This window comes from Neoarius graeffei, chromosome 11 (assembly GCF_027579695.1).
Source record: "Neoarius graeffei isolate fNeoGra1 chromosome 11, fNeoGra1.pri, whole genome shotgun sequence".
Classification (NCBI taxonomy): domain Eukaryota; kingdom Metazoa; phylum Chordata; class Actinopteri; order Siluriformes; family Ariidae; genus Neoarius; species Neoarius graeffei.
In genome coordinates this window covers 9,301,855-9,323,120 of record NC_083579.1, presented here as the reverse complement: position 1 = coordinate 9,323,120, position 21,266 = coordinate 9,301,855, and the positions used below count along the sequence as shown (strand labels likewise).

Genomic DNA, 21,266 nt, shown 5'->3' with positions numbered 1-21,266 from the left:
GAGGTTTCCCGCCCAGTTGGGCAGTTTCAAGTGCATTTTGGTGGGTTTTGAACATATTTTGGGCTGGAAAACTTCAGCAGTATCTGGCAACAGATACTGTATCTGGCAACAGATACTGCTGACGTTTTCCAGCCCAAAATATGTTCAAAACCCACCAAAATGCACTTGAAACCGCCCAACTGGGCGGGAAACCTCCCAATCTGGCAACACTGTGTAGGCACTGCTGATGGTAGTAACACACGTTTGTGATGAACTGAACACCCAAGAGATTCTTTTAAGCTGGGAAGGGTGTCAAAACAATCCAAATCGAAGTGTTCAGAGCACAGGACGGATGTTGGTGAGGGCTCCCACTTGTCACGAGTGCGCCTGACTTGCTTCACCCACTTCGCATGCAGCTCGGGATCTCTGGGAAACTTGAATAAACTTACCCCATCCTTGTGGGTTTTGGAGTAAAAGCCGGCAACACAACGCGAAGGCATAATAACTATATATATATAATAATGTATAATAATGTCTAATAAAAATACTAATAATGATAAACTGAACACCTGTCGCATCAACAACAAACTGGTAAGTTAGGAGGAAGGTTCTTTCGCTGACGTCATATAGCCCCTCCTCCTCATTCGTCTCCTGGGTGCTGCAGCCCCGTCAAATTTGCCCAAATAGCTGCGTTTATCATCATAACTTGTAAAATAGGCGCCTTCGTGAATTAATATATGGATCATCGGGAATTACTTTTTATGTTATAAAACATCGCCAAAGATGTCAAAAATGTGTCATCAGCACTTTAAAGGTCTCATTGCATCGTTTTTTCATTAATTGTGCGGTGGTCTCTAGTATGAATGAATGCCCTGTGAGCCGGTTTTGGTGGAAAAAAAATGCTGTGGTTCTCCTGTTTCAGGATGTTCTAGTTTGGTGGAGGAGTGGGTGGCGGGAGAACGACAGCGCTTACTCATTAATATTCATGACATGTAAACGTGTTACCTCTGATTGGCTAACAGCACGGTGACGCTACCTCCAGTGGGTCAGAACAAACGGATGTGGGTTAGGGTGCATCAGTTGCCCCCTAAAAATAAAAAGTTCCTCCGATCATGATGCATTTTTGTTTTTATGTTCCTTTTGGTAAGAAAACACACTGGGTGAAATGTTTTTGACAAAATTCAAAAGTTTAATGGTGGCACCAGGAGCTCAAAGTTATGGAAAAAGCTGCTATTTTATGGCTTTTATGACAAAATTTCGATCACTTTTCATGAAACATTATGGCACCTTATAGAGTATACCAAATATCTTAGATACACATTTTTAGTGCATATTCTAAATATATTATCAAGCACAGTTTGAGTTTTAGCTGTTCATTGAATCATTGTTCAACTACTTTTAAACAATACTTAATACAGTATTATGAATCACATTAATGCTTGTCAATCCCTTGCAAAGGTTCTTAACATGATCTCTGGGTCACAAGAAATCAATAAATGGAGTCCAACATTGTGATTCAAACCTTACGCAAAAACATAAAATAAGCGTTTTTTTGGCAAAAAAAAATGAACCTCATGGTGCCACCATTAGACTTTTGAATATGGTCAAAAAATGTTACAGGATGTCTTTATTGGTGAAAAGGAACACCCAAACAAAAATGCATCAGATTTTATGAAAGTGAGGGCAACTGACGCACCCTAATGTGGGTGTCTTTGTAAAAACTGTTTTGATTGGCTATTATGGTCTCGACATCGATGTTTTGACCAATAACAATGTACGGTAGATAACACGAATTTTACATCACATTCAACGAGATTTAAACGAGACTAAAGATGGCGACTTACAAATAATGTGTAAACATCACTGGAGTTAATAAAGTTTGAACAGCATGAACGAACATACCTCAACCCCCCGAAATTAATTAAAAAAAATTCTCAACGGATTTGGCATAATATAAAAAGGTCATTTTTTACTCAGAAAAAGCGGAAATCCGCCGAAAAGCGGAAAACTCATCCCTGCCTAGCTTGTGACCATGTCATGCATGCTAACGTGGAGAATACACTACCGTTCAAAAGTTTGGGGTCACTTTGAAATGTCCTTATTTTTGAAAGGAAAGCACTGTTCGTTTCAATGAAGATCACTTTAAACTAATCAGAAATCCACTCTATACATTGCTAATGTGGTAAATGACTATTCTAGCTGCAAATGTCTGGTTTTTGGTGCAATATCTCCATAGGTGTATAGAGGCCCATTTCCAGCAACTCTCACTCCAGTGTTCTAATGGTACAATGTGTTTGCTCATTGCCTCAGAAGGCTAATGGATGATTAGAAAACCCTTGTACAATCATGTTAGCACAGCTGAAAACAGTTGAGCTCTTTAGAGAAGCTATAAAACTGACCTTCCTTTGAGCAGATTGAGTTTCTGGAGCATCACATTTGTGGGGTCGATTAAATGCTCAAAATGGCCAGAAAAATGTCTCGACTATATTTTCTATTCATTTTACAACTTATGGTGGGAAATAAAAGTGTGACTTTTCATGGGGCCATTATTAAAAAATGTTCTGTTTCCGGTCCACCGGCCGGGTGAGTGCCGTTTGTGCGGGTGAAATTTTTTTTTTAACGCCGGTTTTTCGACATTTTTTTTCGGGCTCGTAAATCTAAACTCGAACTTGACATTTACGCATTCCCAGGGCTTTCCACTAAGGCTCATACTGCCTCCGCCGAGTGTGCGCACACACCGCATGTCGGGACCGCGGATGAGTTACTCTCCCCTGATCAACGAAGTCGGCGGGGAATTTGTGGTTATTATCGGTACAAACAGCGCGAATCACAACTTAAATGAGTGCGGTTCAGTTTGACATTACTGTCAGTCCGTTAGATAAACATTTAATTTTATTAAAATCGAAAATTAATATTTAGAGCCTGTGGACTACAAAAATAGTCATTAAAGTAGCCGGCTGGACTTAATTGTGTGGCCGCAGCCGGCGCTTGTGGAAAGCCCTGTCGAATCAGCTCTGCGCATGCGCCGTGCGGCACAAAAAAATGGCAGCCACCATGAAGGAAGGAGATCCGGAGTTTTCAAACATTTGCTGAAGTGTGAAATCGCAAAATGGTATTCTAGCGAACAACAAAATAGTAAAGATTCAGAAAAACAAATCATTCAGTGATCATTTTAATAGTGTAATTTCATCCGAACTAGGCCTAACGCTCGATTCAGAACTACAAAAAGTCCGTGTGTCGGACATTTTAAGTACCTTTGTAAAAGTTTTGCAAATGTTGCAGTCAGCATTTAAAATGCTAACTTAAAGTTTTTGTACAAATTTCAGTTGATTAAACTGTCATATTTTATTAAATGTGTCTGCTTTTGTAATAAAAAAGTATTGAAAGAAAAAGCAAACACAGCATTGCAATTTCTTATCCATCCATATATACAGTAACAAAAAAAAAAAAAAATCCCTCCCTCCCGACTGAAAATTTTTTTGCTCACCCGGTGGACAGGAAACGGATTTTTTTTTAAGGATGGCCTGGAAAACACAAAATTGTCTGGATGACCCCAAACTTTTGAACGGTAGTGTATGAACATGCTATTTTGTAACAAAAACCTTCGAACATGCTTTACTTACAGCTTGTGAGCTGGTGGTCGATCGTCTTGACGGTACAGATCCAGGGATTAAAAACAACCACGAAACAAAACCACTACTGAAGGCACCGAAGTTTGAAAAGTCACTGTGGCTGAAATGATCAGAACACAGTACTAATGCTGCATTATACTTCGCTGGTGGTGTTCCAAAGATAAATTCCAACCATTTCTTCTTCAGCTCTTCTATCTTGGGCAAGAAATGCAATGCTGATGTGTTACTGCCACAAATAACACAGGCACCAACTTGTTCAGACATGTTTTCAACTTGCTGTTAGGTCCTCTTCGTTAGCTACTGACGAGATGGACTCAGCTATCTCTCCTCGTGCTTAAATCCGAACTTTCTTCCCGTGGGCGGTCGCAAGCCAAGATGGGCGAGGCCATGAATACTAATTTTCGAAGTGACGTAAGTTTGTAGGGCTTTTTCAGATTCGCTCGTTTTTCCAACTATTTTCTTTCATAAGCTAATACAGGGAATGGGAGTAGAATTACATTTTCACATGCAGCATGCATATGCAACTCGGAGTGAACTATGGTATTTCAAAAAGAGCCAGTATTAAACGTTTTCGGTGGAAGGGCACCTTTAAACTAATACCGAGTGTTGTTTAATATCAGTATCATGTAATTTAATATTAGGCCAAAAAAGAAAAAAGAGTGTGTTTCAGGTAACATGAAATACTAAAATAAGGTCGGTAGGTAGGAAAAAGGTTTTTTTTCTTAATTTTTTTTATTTTGTTCGAAAAAATTAACACAAGTAAACATTGTACAAAATAGTATTTTGGCACAGAATCCTTTATACCACACATCATAATAAAATAAAAGTGTTTTAAATCTTTAAACGAACAAAATAAAATATCGCAAGAGTTCGAGTTATGATCTACGGAAGCGTATTGCTGCCACACTCAAAAAACAAACTGGCTTAGAATCAAGTAATTACGTGAAAAGATATTGTTAACAAAGTTATCACGTTTTTACAATATATTTATCATGTAATAACATAACATCACGTAATTTCATGATACGAAATTATCACGTTATTTCAAGATATTTTCATGTAATAACGTGAAATAACGTGAAAATAACGTCCTAGGCTAGGCTACTTCCATTAAAAGCAGACGGCCTAGCCTAGCCTACTGTAGAACTTGGGTCGAGCAAAAACACCGAGCAAAAACATGGCTGAATCCTGAATGACTCTTATTTGTATAAATAGGGGACTACATAGGCGGCAAAACGTAGTGTTTTTCCCTGCCATGGAAGTGCACTTGCATACTGAAAAGGAAGCAATTTGCATTACAGCCTTGAATGAGGATTCAAAATGGCGGCTCGGCTCGGTTTTCCCTTCCTCCTTCAGTATACAAGTGCGCTTCCATGTTTATGCAGGAGGGCTGATAGAAGTGGCGAAACATTTTACTTTTTATCGTTTCTTTCACAACTTGAATGCGTTGAAACAAAAAGTTATGACAAACTAACGCCGCTTACACTAAAATATCAAGGGAAATTTGTAATAAAAACTTTACGGTCGGCAATTTCGACGCGGAAATTCTCGATCGGTCGGGTTACCGGAAACACACTTTTTTTTTTTTTTGGCCTTAGTATCATAAAGAAACTGAAATATATGAAAAATAACTGAGTCTATAAGAAAATCTTAAATATTATTTCTAGGTGCATCACTCTCTCTCTCTCTAAATTACCCTTAAATACCCCCACCCCACCCCACCCCACCCCATCCCACCCCATCCCATCCTCCCAGCCAGAATTCACCTCTTTCAGCTGATTTTGTTTTATGAGGAAGGAAGTAAATCAGACTTACGTATTCTTTTACACACTTGGTCCTGACTGCTTTGTAGGAGTAATATGCTGGATAAAGCGTGCCAAAGAAAAGCCTGGAACATGAACACACACATTCAGACATACAGTAAATCCATAGATTATTATTATTATTAAAATATATATCTAATACAAACAAATCGTGAACTATCACTTGACAAGTGACTACAAGTTCAGCTGAGTTTTCCAATGTTTTGTAGAAAAGGAGCCAAAGAATTATCATGAAGTTTATTAGCCTACTAGTTTAAAAAAAAAAGAACAGCTTTAATACCACTTTAAATTATGAAATCTTATATTTAACAGCGGGGCGGCACGGTGGTGTAGTGGTTAGCGCTGTCGCCTCACAGCAAGAAGGTCCTGGGTTCGAGCCCCGGGGCCGGCGAGGGCCTTTCTGTGCAGAGTTTGCATGTTGTCCGCGTGGGTTTCCTCCGGGTGCTCCGGTTTCCCCCACAGTCCAAAGACATGCAGGTTAGGTTAACTGGTGACTCTAAATTAACCGTGAGTGTGAATGGTTGTCTGTGTCTATGTGTCAGCCCTGTGATGACCTGGCAACTTGTCCAGGGTGTACCCCGCCTTTCACCCGTAGTCAGCTGGGATAGGCTCCAGCTTGCCTGCGACCCTGTAGAAGGATAAAGCGGCTTGAGATAATGAGATGAGATATTTAACAGTTAATCCACGAAATCGAGTCATACATGAGCTCATAGCACCGAGTTGCCTATAAGCAATGTATGACGAGATTGAGTGGAATAACTGTTTTATTCTATCCACGATCACTGGATTTTGAGAAACAGAGCATTTTTATTTTTAGCAATACAAAATGTCCGACAAAATCATTTTCGCTTAGAATGTAAACAAACCGGCAAAATGACAGGAGCAATTTGTGAAAATACAATATAATAATTCTTGAAAAAAAAAAGATATGTTCTTATCATCAAATACTTTCATTCCATATTTTGTTTGCTTTTTTAAATATTTTTGGGGTTTTGTTTATCAAGTAGAGTTTTTATTTCGAACTTGGTTGGTTCAGCAACACGCCCCACCATTTTTTTTTTTATTCACGGTATATGAGCGGATAGTGTAGTAGTAGAGTAGCCAATGAGCACACGCGATTGCTCATATCCAGTGAATGTAGACAGAATATAAGTGACAGTACTGTATACGTCCCAGAGTAAAACCTATTGGCGCTAAAAATGCAGTTCTGAATTTAACCAGGAGAATCTAAGTGTAATAATTAAAGTAGAATTAACACGGCCGGATCACTGGGGGGATTGAACTAGCTTTGTTGGAACTTTATTGATGTAACTCTTGAATAATTCCTATAAAAATGGTGATTTTCAAGAACTATTTAACTTGTCCCGTTGGACAAGTTTGACTTGTCTGAACCAAACATTTGGTTGTCCTAGACAGTCGGACTACCTTTAATGTCGAGCCGTGTATGACACAGTCACCACCGGGTACAAACATTGCTGTGCAGGACTTGAAAATTTGTATTTAAAATCAAATATATATATTTTAATCATGGTAAGAGTCTGAGACCCTTATTTCTTTCTTACTGTTATCAATATAGATGAGCTACAGGAGAGTTTAAGTTCATTTCCTATTTCAGTTTTCATGACAATGTGATAGTGTATAACAGACACGTGTTCTAAGAGTCAGGTATTTGTATAATTTTCTGCAAAAATCTCACTTAATTATTACGATGTTGCACCACTCCAAATCTGATTATTCTCCCATTACAGCTCGTCCCAAAATGCTTTATTCCTCTTACACTGTAGCAATCTGCATTTACAAGCTATTATTTTTTTATTATTCAGTAATTATAGTTGCAGTCAGAAGTTTACATACATGGACATCAAGGTCATTGTGGACAGGTATTTTTGATGCTGTATGTATATTTTCGACCCTGTGTTGATTTCAGAAAACCCCAAAATAAATTAAAACTTGTGCACACAATTATTTTTTTATTAGCGATGTATGCTGGACAATCATTCTGCCAGGCAAAAATCACAGTTCAAAGAAATCACTGAAAGACCAGTACTGCCATGACCTTCGTGTATGTAAACTTCTGACCGCGACTGTAGGGTTGGGTATCGGCACCGTTGCTCCGATTCGATTCGGATCCACAAGTTAACAATTCAATTCAATCTCATGTGATTTGATTCTGATTCAGTCTGATATGATTTGATTCTGATTCAGTATCAATTCATTGGGAATGTGTGTGTTGAATTGATATTGAATCAGAATTGAATGGCATGAGATTGAATCGAGTCGTTAATTTGTGGATTGGAATCGAATCGGTTCAATCTCATGCGATTCAATATCAATTCACACATACATTACCACTGAATCAGAAGTGAATCATATCAGATTTAATCACCATTGAATCAGAATTAAATCACATGAGATTGAATTGATTCGATTCCGATCCACAAATTAATGATTTGATTCAGTCTCATGCAATTCAATTCTGATTCAATCTGATATGATTCGATTCTGGGCGGCACGGTGGTGTAGTGGTTAGTGCTGTTGCCTCACAGCAAGAAGGTCCTGGGTTCGAGCCCCGGGGCCGGCGAGGGCCTTTCTGTGCGGAGTTTGCATGTTCTCCCCGTGTCCGTGTGGGTTTCCTCCGGGTGCTCCGGTTTCCCCCACAGTCCAAAGACATGCAGGTTAGGTTAACTGGTGACTCTAAATTGAGCGTAGGTGTGAATGTGAGTGTGAATGGTTGTCTGTGTCTATGTGTCAGCCCTGTGATGACCTGGCGACTTGTCCAGGGTGTACCCCGCCTTTCACCCGTAGTCAGCTGGGATAGGCTCCAGCTTGCCTGCGACCCTGTAGAAGGATAAAGCGGCTAGAGATAATGAGATGAGATGAGATGAGATGATTCGATTCTGATTCAGTGGGAGTGTGTGTGTGTGTGTTTTGAACTGATATTGAATCAGAATCGAATCGCATGAGATTGATTCGATTCCGATCCACAAATTAATTCGATTCAATTCGGATTCAATCTCCATTCAACGCACACATTCCCACTGAATCGATACTGAATCAGAATCGAATCATATCAGATTGAATCAAATCCTTAGAAACGAATCAATTCTGATGCACAAGCGGTGGTGTTGTTATGCAGAAGTTGTTAGCCATGAGTCTGTTTTGCTAGTTATTGAGTAAATATGGTAGCCTGGCAAGCCAGACTAAATGTGAATATTTAGTCTGGCCTCGATCCGTAGACATTTCTGAAGGGTGTGGGAGGAACAACCCGCTGTCTTTCAAACTGTCTCTGTGCGTATAGGCCAACGCTCTGACCAATCAGCGCAACAGTGACTGTGATGTAGTCAGAGCACGCAGTGGGGGAGACCTTGAAATAAATAATTTTTCAAAATGCGTATTAATTAATAAACAGGTTCTAGATATTCAGAAGTTTGGAGATAATGACCACAAGTTTGGAGTCTGTACCACATACACTCATTTTTTTTCCAAGTGTTTTTCAAGGGTTTTTATTTTTCAAGGGTTTTTATTTAGTGGTGTTTGGTGAAATAATTTCCCTTAAATTTAAAATAACGGGAAAATAAGAAACAATCAAAAAGTAATGTTTCAAAGCTGTTTATTAATTCTTCGTACTGCACAAACTAGCCCCATCCTTTTGGCTACGAGCGGAGCCAGCTGGTAGATCAGACTTTTGCCATAGCCGGTCGGCAAAACAGCGAAAACGTCCTTCTTGAAAAGGAATGAGCGGAGAGCCTCTTCCTGCTCATGTTTCAACGAAAACTCCAAGTCTAATTCTTCTAAAACTGATTCCAAAGCGGAGTCAAACGCGCGCTGTTCACTAGCCGTAGCCATCTTTCCTGCTGTGCTTTCTCCAGCGTCGCGCAGCTTTGTCGTCACTCCTGCAAAAGCCCGCCCAAAGAATCCAAACAAAAACCTTGCGTTGTGATTGGCGGGCACGATTTGATGCCCGGGGTGTTTTTGTTGATATGGTGCGAGGCTAGAGCCACTCGCTAGGCAAAAATATTTTTGGCCGCTAGGCGGGTGGGTCTAGTTTACTAGGCTATAAATATGGCATTTTGTACACTGTCATGGTGATGACCGCTGTTTTCATATAAAGATGTTACTTTATTCAGACCAACATCATGTGTGTGTCCTGACTCCTATAGACCCTTTTCAGTCACGTGACCTTCGTAAACGCGACCGCCATTTTGGACATGTAGTGGACTTCGGCTCGAATCGGTTTGAATGCGAGGAAGGCGACAAACATAAAAGAAAAAGGAGCGAGATGCAGAAAACTGTATTTACTAGTTTACTGCAATTATGATCTGGCAGCTATTTACACTGGATCCAGTGTAAATAGCTGCCGGAGCCAACGTCCGAGCTTGCCGGAGCGCGCTCCGGCCGGCCGCGAGCTAGCGCGCTCCGGAACCTCGGACGTTGGCTCCGGCAGCTATTTACACTGGATCAGGTGTAAATAGCTGCCAGATCATAATTACAGTAAACTAGAATGGAATGTTAACAGCAATGTAATGCCTTTTCTGGCTAATTTTATTCGTCTTACCTCCAACAAAGTGGTCACTACACAAGCGTTGGTATGCCGCTATCCATCTTCTCCGTCGGTCAGCATCTACCGGGATCCGATACAATGATAACCCTTGCCTTGTTTGTTGATGGTTACTACATTCAGGTGCACAACAATATAGTGGCATGATGGAAGTCTTGCTGAAAATAAACACTTTCTTTGCTGCCGTTCCTCAATGTTGGCTGTGGTAAACTACTGGTAGTACATGTCCAAAATGGCGGCCGCGTTTGTCATGACGTCACGTGAAAAGGGTCCATACCTGACAGATCCAGGAGCTTGTGAGTGACTTGGTGAGCGAGTGGATTCCCCCACTTTCTGACTACGGTCAGTCATTAAACGTTAAACATTAACTAAGAGAGTGCCATGTAAACGAGGGGGAGGGAGTAGTTTCCCTTTATTACTTTATTAGTCATGGTCCGTCTGTTTAATTATTTGCCTACGTTTAATCATAGCAGCAATGAACCTCGAAAACTGTTCACCCAAAAAAAATGCATATTAGTCTAAAAGATCGATCCATAAACCTTACAGCTTGATACAGAATCAGACAAATGAAAAAAAAAAAGTATACACAACTGTATACTTAATACCGTGGAACATCCATGAAAGAAGTTAGTTCGTGTTATTACAAGTCAGAACATTTAGAGCTCAGACACGTTACAGCTGTACCTCTGACTGACACTGGAGACTCCTTCCAAAACCACTGGCGAATCATCATTATATACACTGATTCCATGCATTTAAAATTTGCTAATGTAGACAGTCATCTGTACAAGTCCCTATGAACAAGCTGTTACTGTAGAAAAGATAACGTATTAATATTTCAGAGCTCCTGTTTTACAAAAAAACATATTAGAGAAAGCACTGCTTTAACTCGACTGTAAATGTCTGTGTCCTTACTGAAAAGGTCACATGACCTGACATGCAAACTTTCTCTTCGAAGCTGGTGTAGCTAATGAGACTTCCATAGTGTCCAGGGCTTTTGTGTTTTGTTCTGAAAAACTATTAGCCCTCAGAGGGGACAGGGCTGGGTTTCCCGAAAGCCTCTTACGGCTAAGAGCGTCTTTAGCTGCCTCTTAAGATCCATCGTTAAGCTAACGTGGTTTTCCCAAATAACATCGTAGCCAAAGTAGTACTTTAGTTCGCTCTTAACTTACGATGAACCTGGATCACTCTTTCACGACAAAGAGCGACTCGCTCACAGCCGATTACGCAGAATGCGATGCATCTCCAAGGGACTCTTACAGTCAGTAGGCGGAGACTGGTGTTGAATCTCAGATCAGATCAGGTAGCTTTATTGTCATTATATTGGAGTCAGACAACAACAATATAACGAGATTCAGACAGCACTCCCTGAGGTACAAACAGAACAGTTAAAAACAATAAAAACAATTCCTCGACAAAACAACACAGTTAGAAAACAAACAGTTAAAACCGGAGAGCAGTAAGGTGCCATGTGTAATTAGAATAAATAAATAAATAAATAAATAAAGTGCAATGAGCCAGGCAGCAAGAGTATGTAAACATAAACAGTAAATAAACATCAACAATTAAGTGATGGGGTGGCATGGTGGTGTAGTGGTTAGCGCTGTCGCCTCACAGCAAGAAGGTCTGGGTTCGAGCCCCGTGGCCAGCGAGGGCCTTTCTGTGCGGAGTTTGCATGTTCTCCCCGTGTCCGCGTGGGTTTCCTCCGGGTGCTCTGGTTTCCCCCAAAGACATGCAGGTTAGGTTAACTGGTGACTCTAAATTGACCGTAGGTGTGAATGGTTGTCTGTGTCTATGGCCCTGTCCACACGGCAACGGTTTCAGGTGAATCTCATAAAATTGTTTATCGTTTCGGCCTGGCGTCCACACGGCACCGGCGTTTTGGGTGCCCCAAAACGAAATCTTTTGAGAACGGGTTCCAGAGTGAAAAAATTTGGCAACGGCGCCGTTGCGAAGTCGTCTGGATGAGTAGAACGGATTTGTTTACGATGACGTCACAACCACATGACTGTCAGTGCTTCACGCTGGGTAGAAGTGTAACGAACTCGATGTGAGTTGTCAACAAATCCTATAACTTGGTTCATGAAACGCGCTTACAAAATATTTTCACTGTGAATATTTATTGTATAATGGTGCAAAGTGAGAGAGAGAGAGAGAGAGAGAGAGAGAGAGAGTGTGAGAGAATAGCCCTTAGGGCAGAGTCTTTAATCCAAACACTGCGGAAGCAGTACCAAACCACGCACCGCCCGTGCGCTTTCCAAAAACAAAAACAATCCTGCCAGCAAACACAGGAAAAAAAAAAGGAGTGATCTCACCTCTTCAGATGTTGGTTTAAGTCCGACAATACATTCCTCAAAAAGGGCGTAGAAGAACAAAGTAATCCATCAACGTGTAGCATTCAATTTAGTCCGGACCATTAAAGAATTCTGGAGGATATCAGAATGTTGGCGTACCGGCTTCCATCTACCCCCGTTCATTCCTCTTTCCGCGTCTTTCGTTTTACGCTACTGATTAATAATCAAAACTTTATGTGGCTGATGCTACAGAAGAAGGGGTTTATGCGCATGCGTCTACTTCTATTGTTCTGGTGTCTCCGATGGGACCGTCTTACAGCACACGTAGAGGTGTGGCATGTGTATTGCATCGTTTTCAGCAAGCGTTGCGTTGCCATATGAACCTGAAATTTTACTGATCCGTTGCCCATGTGGACGCGATATTTAAAAAAAAAAATCTCGTTGCCGTTGTCGTGTGGATGTAGCCTATGTGTCAGCCCTGTGATGACCTGGCGACTTGTCCAGGGTGTACCCTGCCTTTCGCCCGTAGTCAGCTGGGATAGGCTCCAGCTTGCCTGCGACCCTGTAGAACAGGATAAAGCGGCTAGAGATAATGAGATGAGATGAGAATTAAGTGATGTGTATAAGTGAGTGGGCCAAGGAAGGGGGTATAGAACCAGGGGCATATTCATCAGTTTCACAGCTGTTTTTCAGTCTTGTGGTGTGTGGAAAGACAGTCCTGTATCGGCTGTCGGACGGGAGGAGTACTTGAAAGTGATGGTAGCCAGGGTGTGTTGGGTCGCGGATAATATTTGTGGCCCAACTATGACAACGGGCCTGGTAGATGTCGTCAAGTTCAGGGAGCTGGGACCCGATGATGTTCTGTCCTGCCTTGATAAGCTTTAGTAGAGCCCTCCGGTCCTGGTAATCCACGCCGTAATGCAGTATGTGATGATGCTCTCTACAGTGCACCTGTAGAAGTTGACCAGAAGGTTCTGTGGCAGACCAGCTATCCTCAGCTTCTTCAGGAAGAAGAGACGCCGTTGTGCCCTCCTGATGATGGATGGATGGATGGATGGATGGATGCAAGTCCCAGGAGAGGTTCTCAGTGATATTCATCTCATCTTATTATCTGTAGCCACTTTATCCTTCTACAGGGTCGCAGGCAAGCTGGAGCCTATCCCAGCTGACTACGGGCGAAAGGCGGGGAACACCCTGGACAAGTCGCCAGGTCATCACAGGGCCGACACATAGACACAGACAACCATTCGCACTCACATTCACACCTACGGTCAATTTAGAGTCACCAGTTAACCTAACCTGCATGTCTTTGGACTGTGGGGGAAACCGGAGCACCCGGAGGAAACCCACGCGGACACGGGGAGAACATGCAAACTCCGCACAGAAAGGCCCTCGCCGGCCCCGGGGCTCGAACCCAGGACCTTCTTGCTGTGAGGCGACAGCGCTAACCACTACACCACCGTGCCGCCCCAGTGATATTCACTCCAAGGAATTTAAAACTGAAGACCCTCTCCACGGTTAGCGCTGTCGCCTCACAGCAAGAAGGTCCTGGGTTCGAGCCCAGCGGCCGACGAGGGCCTTTCTGTGCGGAGTTTGCATGTTCTCCCCGTGTCCGCGTGGGTTTCCTCTGGGTGCTCCGGTTTCCCCCACAGTCCAAAGACATGCAGGTTAGGTTAACTGGTGACTCTAAATTGACCGTGAGTGTGAATGGTTGTCTGTGTCTATGTGTCAGCCCTGTGATGACCTGGCGACTTGTCCAGGGTGTACCCCGCCTCTTGCCCATAATCAGCTGGGATAGACTCCAGCCTGCCTGCAACCCTGTAGGACAAGTTAAGTGGCTACAGATAATGGATGGATGGATGGAACCTCTCCACTACTTTGCTTCCGATGCGCACTGGTTGATGAGCGGTTTTCCTCTTCTTCCTGAAATCCATTATGATCTCCTTTGTCTTTTTATTATTACCTCGCCTGAGACGGAGTCCACCAGGGGGCGAGGTATTGTTTAAAGTGGGGTTTCTTTGTTTGTTACAGGAAAACGGCTGGACCAATCTTTCAGGATAGATGGGCCCTGGCCTCAAATAGAGCCTCCAACATTTTGAGGGTCATCCGATCAAGGTCACCAAAAAGGTAAAAATCGTTTTTTTCACGATATTTTCCTTCATATTCATCCAGTACTGAAAGCAGTACGGTGTGTTCTGATTGGCTGAGAGCAGTATGGTGTGTGTGACCATGTTTACTTGTCAAGTATGTTCACACACAAGGTCAAAATCAAGGTCAGGGTCACCAAAAAGGTCAAAATAGTTTTTTTTGCGATATCTTCCTTCATATTCATCATAAGTGCTACTGGGCGAGGTTTGTTTTGCCTGGCAACACTTGTTTATAATCAAGTCAAGTCAAGTCAACTTTATTGTCAGATATGCTATACATGCTCGACAGATGGAATTTCAGTGTGATTGTTAACGTGATTGTTGGTGGAACGCCACTGTGTCAGGTTTTTCACCTCGTCCCTGTATGCTGACTCATCGCTGTTCGTGATCAGACCACTGATCTGCAAATTTCAGAATGGTGTTTGTTTTATGAACAGGCTGACAATCGTGTGTGAAGAGACTATACAGAATGGGACTCGAAACACAACCCTGGGGGACACCAGTTTTCAGGATGAGCGTGGAGGATGTCAATTCTCCCATTCTGACAGACTGGGGGCGGTTGGTCAGAAAGTCCAAGATCTAGTTACAGATGGTTCTGTTGAGGCCCAGTCCATGCAGTTTGTGCACCAGGTGGTTGGGAATAACAAGATTAAAGGCCGAACTAAAGTCCTGAATCTGCTGCCGGTGTTACATTATTTTTGATGTACATCAATACATCGAGTGAATTATTAAATAAATATACGAAAAAACATCTCATCTCATTATCTCTAGCCACTTTATCCTGTTCTACAGGGTCACAGGCAAGCTGGAGCCTATCCCAGCTGACTACGAGCGAAAGGCGGGGTACACCCTGGACAAGTCGCCAGGTCATCACAGGGCTGACACATAGACACAGACAACCATTCACACTCACATTCACACCTACAGTCAATTTAGAGTCACCAGTTAACCTAACCTGCATGTCTTTGGCCTGTGGGGGAAACCGGAACACCCGGAGGAAACCCACGCGGACATGGGGAGAACATGCAAACTCCACACAGAAAGGCCCTCGCCGGCCACGGGGCTCGAACCCAGGACCTTCTTGCTGTGAGGCAACAGCGCTAACCATTACACCACGGATATCGTAATGCCATATTGATTAAAATATGGCGATATCAAATTTAACTCCATTAGGCAAGTCATTTATCTCATTTAGTGTTATAAATGAGACAAATTTCTGCACCTCTAACGCTGTATAAAATGGAGAACATTGTGGATAACAGTTGAAATAATCCTGACTGCATGACTGGGTAACAGTGAAATGAGCAGGCACAGGGAAAACATTTACTTATTTAGCTTATTATTTGCTCATTCTTTAATGTGAACGTTTGTTCACTTAATTAAAAAAATCATGCTTGGAATAAAAAATGTTATTGTCCAAAAATGTAAAATAGTTTCAATTTATTAATTACCACATATATGTAATGCTTAACAATGATACATATTTGCTATTTACCAGCTGGGAGGTCCGTATCATGAAATACCGTGACCGAGGTCTTGAAAGTACTGAGCGAGGCCTCTGGGCCGAGGTCAGTATTCAAGGCCGAGGTCACGGTATTTCACCATACGGACCGACCTTAAGCTGGTAAATAATATATTTATTTTTTTCTTTAACAAATTCTGACAGAAAACGAGAGCGCCCGAAAGGCAAAACCGAGCCGAGTCGCTATTTTGAATCCTCATTCACGGCTGTAATGCAAATGGCTTCCTCCTCGGTATACAAGTGCACTTCCATGGCAGGAAAAAAACTACATTTTGCCGCCTATGTAGTCCCCTATTTATACAAAATTGAGTCATTCAGGATTCAGCCATGTTTTTCCTCGGCGTTAGCAAGTTACAGGTTTTTAGCTTTCTCCTGAAATGTTTTCTTTTATTTCTTCTTCCTCAGGGTAGTAAAACTCGCTTTCGCTGTGAAGACTGTCGTTATCGCTATCCATGCTGTAAAATTAATGCTATTCTCCTGAGAAATGCTGGCAAAAATTTATAAGATTTTTGATAATCTTATAAATAAAGCTTAGAAAAAAAAGATAAATGTTGACAAAAAATGCTACTATGTTGTGAACGAGCGAGTCGCCAGAGGTCCGTAACTGGGGTCCGTATCGTAGGATACAGACCCGCTCGCCAGCCAGTCAGAGCGCAGGATTTGGACCGAAAAAAAATAAAATATATTAACATATTTTAACACTTTATATTTCATTGTTTTTTTGGTTAAAAACGAACACCATGTGACCTCATTGACTGGATTTAGCAACTACAGTACAAATGCCTTTCGCAGCCACTAATGCCTTGCAAAGACGCTCTTAGTAATGTTGCTCTTAAGACTCCTTCTTATGAGCGAGTTCGGGACAACCACGTACAGAGACAACGTTTGCTGCTTAAGAGCGACTTTAAACTCACTCTTTAGCCCTAAAGGGAAACATTATCGGGAAACTCACCGCAGATATCTCCGTGTCCAACAGAAATGAGTCATGTGTTTCTCTTCAAAAATATGGACAAAAAAGGAGTTTCACGTCACCCATAGGCAAACTGTGTAGGAGTTGGAGCGTGGTTCAGTTAAGAGCAGCAACAACAAACGATTATTCGATACTTTTAGTCACAATTGTGGGTGGTAAAAGAGGACAACTGGACTTGCTTGAAGATTCTTGAAGACGTTTCACCTCTCATCCGAAAGGCTTCTTCAGTTCTGTCTGACTAGTAGGGAGTATCAGGTATTTATCCTCTCATGGATGAAAAGCTCATCTAAGGTGTCGTTGAGTCATCCTGTTGGTGTGAGTCTTAAGAGCATAGACTTCGATGAAACCATGGTTTCTTACGATGTCACTTCTCTTTTCACCTGCATTCCCACCACAGAAGCAGTCGAATCTGATAGACAACGACTCCTTCAAGGCAACACCTTACTGGATAGAACGAACCTCACCACGGATCAGATTTGCACCCTGCTTGACCTCTGCCTGACTACCACTTATTTCCAGTTTAATGAAAGTTTCTACAGACAGAAGCATGGATGCGCCATGGGCTCACCGGTGTCCCCTATTGTGGCCAATCTTTACATGGAGGAAGTGGAACATAAAGCTTTGACCACTTTTGCAGGAGTTGCTCCCAGCCACTGGTTCAGATATGTGGATGATACCTGGGTTAAAATCAAAACCCATGAAGTGGAAGCCTTCTCTAAGCACATCAATGCAGTGGATAGCAACATCAACTTCACTCGGGAGGACGTCAGTGGGAATAATCTAGCCTTCTTGGATTATGATGTACACATTAGACAAGACATATCTGTGAAGATACAGTACTCAGTCATCCAGGTACATAGTAATCTGTGGTTGATAGAAGAGAGCAACTGGACTTGCTTGAAAAGTCTTGAAGACGTTTCGCCTCTCGTCCGAAAGGCTTCCTCAGTTCTGTCTGTCTAATAGGGAGTATCAAGTATTTATCCTCTCATGGATCATCATAGAATCTGAATCAGAATGCTGATGGCTGCATTGTAGGTGGCTGATAAAAGATGTCATAGACACTAGGGCTGTAACAATATGCGTATCGAAATCGAAATCGCGATACGCAGAGCCACGATCCGTATCACGATACAAGAAGGCAGAATCGCGGTACACCCTTTCAAACTTCTCCTCAGCCCAAAAACAGAGGCGCTCCCAAACTTCAATTTATGAATACTTTACTTTTTATTTAAATTACATTTTAAACTTACTTAAATTACTTTTATTTTTTTATATCTATTAGTAAGTCGTTTTTTCGCCGACCTGCGACAATCTTCTGCGAGTCACGCAACGTCCACACTCACCACTGACAGAGCATTCATTTCTTTTAAGCGGTCACCATTCTGGTTGCGACGCGGGGAGCGAATCTGTAAACAAGCAGCTCATTGGCTGGCTAGGTGTGCCACAAGCCAATCACAATCACTTGACCGGAAAGGCATGCAGTGTTGCCAGATTGGGCAGGTTTAGGTGCTTTTTGGCTGGTTTTGAACATATTTTGGGGTGGAAAACGTTAGCAATATCTGGCAACGCTGAAGGCATGTCTGCTTGGGCGGAAGCCTTCTGCAGTAGTTACATTTTGACACGCGAGCAATGTTTCACCATAAAAATTCCGTGATTTCCATCTGTTTTCCGCGATCACAGAAAATCATTGGCCCTATGAGAGTGAGACAGTGAGAGAGCCACCCATATACCCCCCCCCCCCCCAAAAAAAATCTTAACGGATTTACACGATTTGGAAAAATGACTTTTTCAGAACCGAAAAAAACAGAGCTTCCAGCTCAACAGTATTATTTTGAGAAATAAAACAATCTTTGGATATACATTTGTTCATTTTTGCATACATATTACTCATTCTCTGCAGTGGTCTGAATTATTTGTTATTAAATAGTTAATGTAAGTAAGTAAATGTTAATAAGTCAAATTTACTACTTTAAAAAAACATTTAAAAAAAAAATCGTGGGCGTATCGAATCGTGGGTCAAAAATCGCGATACGAATCGAATCGTGAGTTGGGTGTATTGTTACAGCCCTAATAGACCCCCACCTCTGTTCAGTGATGGTCGTTCCAGGTTGACAAAAAAGAACGATCCTCTCTGGCTAAGATGTCTGCCAGTTTTCTGGAAGTCCTCTCATACTCCCGCACCAGTCGAAGGGATCTCATCCCAAAGTGCGTAGAAACATATCTGTGAAGAATCTCAGTCATCCAGGTACATAGTAATCTGTGGTTGATAGAAGAGAGCAACTGGACTTGCTTGAAAAGTCTTGAAGACGTTTCGCCTCTCGTCCGAAAGGCATCCTCAGTTCTGTCTGTCTCATGTGGGGAAAATTAGCATATCAATTAGTAAAAAGGGGAAAATTGATATGCTAATTTTCCCCACATGAGTGGCTAGGGGTCCCTTCCCCTTTTCTTAAAAAAAAAAAAAACTGATGAGTCTAGGTTTAACTTCCAGATTGGATGTCAGAACAAATGTAGTAACGCAACCAGGATGTTTTTCTTGGGATCATCCCCTTGTTTGCATCTTTCCCTTTCCTGTTTGAAAGATGCATTTAACTATTAAGTGTATAGTGGTCAGAGTTTGGTTGGATACAGGGAAAGGTGTCAAATGTAAAAAAAACAGCATCGTGAAACAGCCGGGAAAGGGTTTATCCCTTGTAATTGTCAATATAACTAATGGGGTATTGGGTATAAATAATCTTCCCATAGATTAAAATCACTATATGGGTGTGCCTTTACTACCTTAAACATGAACAGGCAGTCAAAACAACAGTTGACCTACTTTCCGGACTTAGGATTTTTCAGAAAATATGCAAAAACAGTACCATATACAAATGCTTAGTTTATATTGAAGGTGTTGGATAATCAAAGTTTTTATTGGCTTAAAAGTTTGATAAAAGGTGTCTGTTGATAGGGTTAAAGGTTCATTCCAGTCATCATGTGCCCACATGGCCTGAAGTAGGGCGTACCAAACAGTAATTTTGTCCCGAAGCCATATTTGGGTCCCTCCTGTACCCCCACCAAACCTCTGAGTGCCCTGAAACTCTCTAATGGCCCTTTTCCACTACCCTTTTTCAGCTCACTTCAGCTCGCTTCAGCTCACTTCAGCCCGACACGGCTCGCGTTTCGACTACCAAAAACCAGCACGACTCAGCTCGTTTCAGCCCTGCTTAGCCCCTAAAACTCGCACCGTTTTGGAGTGGGGCTGAAGCGAGCCAAAGCGAGCCGAGTGAGGCTGGGGGCGTGAGGAGACACTCCCCTGTGCACTGATTGGTGAGGAGGAGTGTCCTCACATGCCCACACACGCCCCGCGAGCGCGCTGGGATCTGTAAACACCGCAAACCCGGAAGAAGAAGAATTACGAATTACGAGAATTTCTGAAGCCTTATGCGCCTCGCCTCATCTATACGCTCTTGCCAGTATCTGTTGGCGTTGTCGGTGACAACAAGCCACAGCACCAAGACCAGCAACACTAACGACTCCATGTCCTCCATGTTTATTGTTTACTATTCGGGTCGTGAGACTACCGCTTAAAAGATCACTGATGTCACTGTTTGCACTGCTTAACGACATCACCTGACATCCACCCACTTTCGCTAACTCCACCCAATGTGTCCACCCACTTCCAGCCAGCACGGTTCAGCGCGGTTGTAGTCGAAATGCAACTCCAACAGCCCCGCTCAGCTCGACTCAGCACGGCACGGCTCAGCCCGACTCAGCCGCGTTTGTAGTGGAAAAGCGGCATAAGTACACAGTAGAGTTCCCAAATATGACGATAAATCAGTTTAAACCCTATCAACACAAAAACTTTCCAAGATATGGATCCCTGAAATGTCAAAAAAAATTTGTCATTAAAAAAATCCACTTTTAAGGGGTTAATATCTCTAAAGTTAGTAAACTTGTGTTATTTTTAGGTGCAGAATCTGATAGACAGGGCCAGAATACATAGATGTAGCAATTTACAGGTCTATATCCCCCTTAGAACAAAAGATATGGGCCTCCAAAAATGCTTGCAAATTAAGTGTACAATTCCCGGACCCCAAAAGTGGGCGTGGCACCCAAACTTTGAAGGGCCAAAATTCAAAAACCGTTCCAGCTAGGAAGCTAAAATTTTGGATTCTTTCTTTTGACATCATAAGGCACTAAGAAAATAAATATCAGGCAAATTGAAGAGGTGTCACTGGGGAGGGTGTGTGAATTGACATGGAATGACCCTATTCTTAAATTGTTGCACTGTTTGCCCACGCAGTCTTTCACAGAGCTGTGAACCCCTCCCCATCTTTACTTCTGAGAGACTCCGCCTCTTTG

The 21,266-nt window shown here is 42.2% G+C and overlaps 1 protein-coding gene across 1 annotated transcript in view; it reads right to left on the bottom strand.

Moving 5' to 3' along the window:
* Window positions 1–21,266, bottom strand: part of reep3a (receptor accessory protein 3a) — a 70,362-nt gene that overhangs the window by 34,428 nt on the left and 14,668 nt on the right. The window contains exon 2 of the mRNA XM_060933375.1: window positions 5,427–5,499. Within this exon, the coding sequence (XP_060789358.1) occupies window positions 5,427–5,499 (73 nt within the window). The remainder of the gene's footprint in view (window positions 1–5,426; window positions 5,500–21,266) is intronic.